General features: G+C 37.9%; 1 protein-coding gene across 2 annotated transcripts in view; it reads left to right on the forward strand.

The window, feature by feature from the left end:
- Positions 1-5639, forward strand: part of LOC136885876 (gastrula zinc finger protein XlCGF57.1) — a 67922-nt gene extending 62283 nt beyond the window's left edge. For both annotated transcript variants that reach the window (XM_067158555.2, XM_067158558.2), the window contains one exon: positions 4760-5639. Coding sequence is in view for 1 of the 2 variants with exons in the window: in XM_067158558.2 (XP_067014659.2) it covers positions 4760-4764 (5 nt within the window). In the remaining variant the exon portion in view is untranslated. The remainder of the gene's footprint in view (positions 1-4759) is intronic.
- Positions 5640-6000: the final 361 nt, after the last annotated feature.

Consider the following 6000-nt stretch of genomic DNA (forward strand, 5'->3'; position numbering starts at 1 on the left):
TTTTTCTGTATAATTTCTTGTCTTGTGTGACCCTCTTATTAAGCATTTTTGGTACAAGTCCTACATCCATTATTACAGCCTTATGGTCACCTATTCCTTCAATTACCTCAATTTTATCAACAATTTCCCATGGTTTAACCAAAAATACATCTAGCAAGTTGTTGAGACGAGTCGGTTCTTGTACTACTTGTGTAAATCCTCCCTCCCAAATTAACTTATTTGCCAGTTTCTGTTCATGGGCTTCACTTGCAGCTCCATTCCATTCAACTTCAGGCAAGTTTAGATCTCCCCCAATTATTACCATATCATTATTGTTTGTATGAGTATAATCTATTATTTTCTCAAATATTTCCATGTCTCTTTCCTCTCTTCCAGGCCTATATGTTCCTATTTTTCCCACCTCCTTCATATTATCACAAACTATTTTTATCCCTAATATTTCATCCCATTTCATCAGTAAACCATTCATGTGAACAATAAGTTTCCTTCACCAGAATAAACACCCCCCACCCCCACCCTTTTTATCTCCTCGGTCTCTACGACAGACTGTATACCCTTCTGGAAATACTTCTCTATTACCCACCCCTTCTCTCAACCATGGTTCTACTCCTATCACCACATCAGTCTCATAAGATTCCATCAATGTACTGAATTTTATTTGTTTATTTACTACACTCTGCCAGTTTACCAAGAGCAATCTCAGACCCCCTTCCTCCCTAAAACTTGACTGTTGTAATTGGGTAATATTTGACTCATGAGTTGAGAACGTCCCTGGAACCCAGATCTTTGTACATAGATCTTGATTTAAGGATCTGGGTTTTCTGGCAAGTTTCCCTGTATATGCCAATTTAGTGGTATGGGTTTTCTTAAGTGCATATTAGTTTGCAAATCTCTGTTGATAATTGTAGCAATTTGTCTACAGAGAGTTGCTTTTCCATTACCATTCAGATGTAACCCATGCCTAGTGAACATTTGCCTGCCAAGACCTAAAGTATCTACTACATAGACATTTCTAAAACTCTTACTTAATCTATTGATTTTTATATTTACATCATGTACAGCTTTGTTCACACACAAGTCTTCTATAAGGTCATACCTGTGTGGCACATTAACTACAATTACTTTTGAGTCAGTTAGTTTCGAAATCTTACCTCTGAGGGTCGTAATTAGTTCCTCACCTTCATTTGCAGCAATGTCATTTGTACCACTCACAATCACCACGTAGTTGTCCTTCTCTAACACAGGATCACAACTTGAAAGGACGTCTTCAGTTTTGGCACCTGGTTTTATTAGTCCTAAAACCTCAGTTTCTGGATTATGCAGCTCATCCTTGATGCCTTCTGCCATACCCCGCCCTTGACTGTCAGCGTAGAGATGAATTTTTGGCTATCTTGACTTCCGGTTGGTTTTCTTCTTCTGTAGGTTACCTCCACTGGATTTAAAATTATTCGGAAAACTTGATGTGTCTTCTTCTGGAACTTGTTGCAATGACTGAAATCTATTTTGGCACTGCAAAGAGTTTTTTCCCGGTTTTAAGTTGTACGTAGTTTCTCCCACATCTTTAACATTAGGCCTAAAATGACTACGCGTCACTTCCGTCCATGGCGATCTTTCTTCTCCACTGTCTTCTTTATCTTCCAGTTTCTTTATTCTGTCCTTTAAGCTTTCATTTTCAAGTTTCAGAGCACATAGGTCTTCTTGTAGCATTCCTAAAATCTTAAGCATAGATTCGTAAGTCTCTCTTTCTTGTTGTTCTACATCACTATCAGTTTGTTTACACTCGGGACACAGCCACTCACTTTCTTCAATATCAGACCTATTTACAATATTTGCACAACGAAAATGGTACCATTCATCACACTTACGACACAGAATCCCATTTTTTACTATTCTTCTGCATTTGCCACATTTTTCACTGCATCTTACACCATTATCCACCACGGATATCACAGACTCACACACAGTAGTCGCCATTTGTACAATACAGTCATCAACAAAACAAATTATACATAAATCTTGAAATTGTGAAGATATCTCTTTTGTGTCTAAACTGTTCACTTACACTCATTATGCCATTTAGTAAAAACTTTAAAAATAGAATAATTTTCTAATCATAAAATGAAATAAAACCTATTTTGTTAGTTGGTCAATATATACTAAAATTTGAAATGCTATCTGCTCTGTTCTTAAAAACTTCTCCTTTCCTTAAATCCTTATTTACACCTAAAAAAGGAAAACATATTTAAATTTCTAATCTGTAATTCATATATCTTATTTGTATATTTTATTCCAGTAATTGTCAATTAACTTACTGCTATAGCTCTAAGACCTTTAATATAAACCTGAATTTCTCCTCTTCCAATTTGTAAACTCTTGAGATGTCAGATCACACCCGATACAAATCTGGGCGCTTCTAAGACATCATTGTACATTAGCATCACTGACTAGTACCGTTATATATTTCCCCTCTTCCGATTTATTTGAAAAGTCTTAGAACTATAGCAGTAAGTTAATTGACAATTATTGGAATAAAATATACCAATTAGATATTTGATTTACAGATTAGAAATTTAAATATAATAGTTTCTTTTTCTAGGTGTAAATAAGGATTTAAGGAAAGGAAAAGTTTTCAAGAACAGAGCAGATATCATTTCAATTTTTAGTATATAGTGACTAACTTATTAGGTTTTATTCATTTTTTGATTTGAAAATAATTTTATTTTTAAAGTTTTTACTAAGTGTAAGTGAACAGTTTAGACACAAAAGAGATATTTTATTGATTTCATCATTTATGTATAATTTGTTTTGTTGATGACTGTATTGTACAAATGTCACAATTAAAATTGAAATAATTGATAAGGAGATTCCACCTATTCAGTACCAAAGAATAAGAAATGTAGAGAATTACATTCTCATTTAATAATAATTAGAAATGGTGCCGGTTTCGACCCTAGTCCAGGTCATCATCAGCCGATTAAGAAATGGAAGACAATGCATAGGATCAGTAGAAGGGGCAATATGAAAAGGAAATGAACGGGGGTAGACACTGTAAAACTTAGAAGTAAAATACAAGTCATTCAAAAGAAAAACAGTGCGTAATTCTCTTAGCGGCAGCAAGGCACACACAGCGCTAGGCAAAGTCCCACAATGATTACGAATAGCAGAGAACTGTATTGTATTATATTTATCTATATACTTACTTTCCCGCAACCAAGGAAAATAATTGGATCATCAAGCTATTCTCCATTTTACTTTGGCATTTGAAACCACAGTGCCTGATATTGAATGTGTCACGCTGATCACCTGGAGCTGGCAAGTTGCTTCAGTGAATCTGCTCGTCTTCAACTCCTACATGAATATGGACCTTCGTATGTGTTCGATTGTGATGTGACTTTATGCCTGACAGTGTTTAAATAACTGGCTTTGAACAGTTCTCCGCTATTCGTAATCATTGTGGGACTTTGCCTAGCGCTCCGGAGAAACATCACAATCCGAAATGAAATGAAATGGCGTATGGCTTTTAGTGCCGGGAGTGTCCGAGGACATGTTCGGCTCACCAGGTGCAGGTCTTTCGATTTGACGCGCGTCGTGATGAGGATGAAGACGACACATACACCCAGCCCCCTTGCCAGTGAAATTAACCAATGATGATTAAAATTCCCGACCCTGCCGGGAATCGAACCCGGGACCCCTGTGACCAAAGGCCAGCATACTAACCATTTAGCCATGGAGCCGGACACAATCCGAAATAATTAATATCGATGTTGACATCCTCGTATGTATATCTGAAAAACATGGTTAAGCTGGTAAAAATGTGTCTCCAGGAGGAGGAGTGGGGTGGGGGGACACTTCCAACACATCTTGTAACTGTCGTTATTTCCCCCAGAGATGACATTTCATTTCAACTTGGGTACTTTCTTATTCAATCAAAGACTAGATTTTATTAAAAAGTGGGACATCCCACTGAAACTCCCTGTATGATGATAGTCTTATGTTTTCTAGAATCGATGAGTTACTAGTAAAATGGTCAAAGACTAATTAATGCGCAGTCCTACTATTTTTAGGATGTTCTATATGAATAAACTTTCATACGTTGTGAGGCTGAAGATGTTTGTAAGAGGGACGAAACATGTTTCTCTAATTTTATTTTAAAGAATAAACTAAGTATTGTTAAGGTGGAACTTTTTCTTGATAAGAAGCTCCAGTTAAGCGAGTACCTGTCATTAATGACGATGTAGAGTATCTTTTGTCCTATATTGTTGTCAGAGGAGGTCATGTAATAGGGTCTGTCTTATACATATTTTGTCTACCTTTAACTAACATTCGACCGGGCGAGTTGGCCGTGCGCGTAGAGGCGCGCGGCTGTGAGCTTGCATCCGGGAGATAGTAGGTTCGAATCCCACTATCGGCAGCCCTGAAGATGGTTTTCCGTGGTTTCCCATTTTCACACCAGGCAAATGCTGGGGCTGTACCTTAATTAAGGCCACGGCCGCTTCCTTCCAACTCCTAGGCCTTTCCTATCCCATCGTCGCCATAAGACCTATCTGTGTCGGTGCGACGTAAAGCCGCTAGCAAAAAAAAAAAAAAAAAAAAAAAAAATTAACTAACATTATTAATAAACAAACTAAATAAAGTTGGAGACAAAGAGTAGCCTTGCTTTTTGTCTTTACTCATAGATTGAACTTCTCAGTATGTGACGTGTGACTGCAAACAAAAATTTTGAAATGCTTTCTTTAATGTGCCACATTTTCCATTGCAGATTAAGGAAGCAAAATCAAGGACAACTCCCTGGAATGCAGCAAGAAAATACTTGATAAATTGAAGCAGTTGGTATATGATTTAGCAGAGGAAGTTAAAAATGCATGGAAGGAACCACAAACCATCTTGTTAGGTTTCGTGCACCATTTGTCAGAATGTCTGTTCCAAGTATCAACTATCTTAACACATGAACAACCACATGGGGGATAGGCTGCACTACTGTGATCTCAGTGGCAAAAACTTCAGCACTCGATCAACCTTCTCACACCATCTAATGATACGCAGCGATGATAGACTTTTTTATGCCCCATGTTACGATCTTTGCTAATACTACGTATATTCCCTACCTTCGCATGCTGCTCTTTCTCCGATCACGCCGCCGCTGCCTCACTCATTCTACTGCTCTGCTCACCTGTCGTCTGTCTACTCAATTCATCACGTGACTCTGACGTCATCTTTTCCACGCATCGCCTTCTCCGCTTGTGTGTGTGTGTGCTGGTGCTTACCTCTATTGGACACGTGATTATGACGCTTCTTTACCTTTCTCGATGTTTCTGTACTGCTATATATTCTCACTCCGCCGCTCTAAAAATTGATCCTCCCTTCGTCTCGGAGTGTTGGAGCACCAAAACATCTGTGCTACGTTCTATATTGTCATTACCATGTGGACTGTTATTTCTTCAGGTTATTTGGTGAGCAAGACTTATCATAATGTTATTTTGACACTAAATTCTTCTTTGTGCCATCTGCCCCAATTGAACTTTGCTTTCGCCAGCTTATTCCGGCTTCAAAATTACATATGCAAGACATTATTTCTACTAAAACTTGTCAATTACGAACTGTACTACGGACAATGGAATTTCGAAATCATGTTATCTGCTTCCTAGGACCAATGTTACTTTTTTTTTTTTTTTGCTATTTGTTTTACATCGCACCGACACATATATGTCTTACGGCGACGATGGGATGGGAAAGGCCTAGGAAGTGGAAGGAAGCGGCCGTGGCCTTAATTAAGGTACAGCCCCGGCATTTGCCTGGTGTGAAAATGGGAAACCACGGAAAACCATCTTCAGGGCTGCAATGTTACTTTTTGCAAATATAATAATAATAATAATAATAATAATAATAATAATAATAATAACTGATCCTGCTGCGTAACTACACCCGGCGAAGAGAATCCTTTCCCCAGTTCAATCCCTACTTCCATTCCCCTTTCCTTCCTTTTCGTATTTTCTTTCAGGT

The sequence above is a fragment of the Anabrus simplex genome, chromosome X, assembly GCF_040414725.1.
Source record: "Anabrus simplex isolate iqAnaSimp1 chromosome X, ASM4041472v1, whole genome shotgun sequence".
Taxonomy (NCBI): domain Eukaryota; kingdom Metazoa; phylum Arthropoda; class Insecta; order Orthoptera; family Tettigoniidae; genus Anabrus; species Anabrus simplex.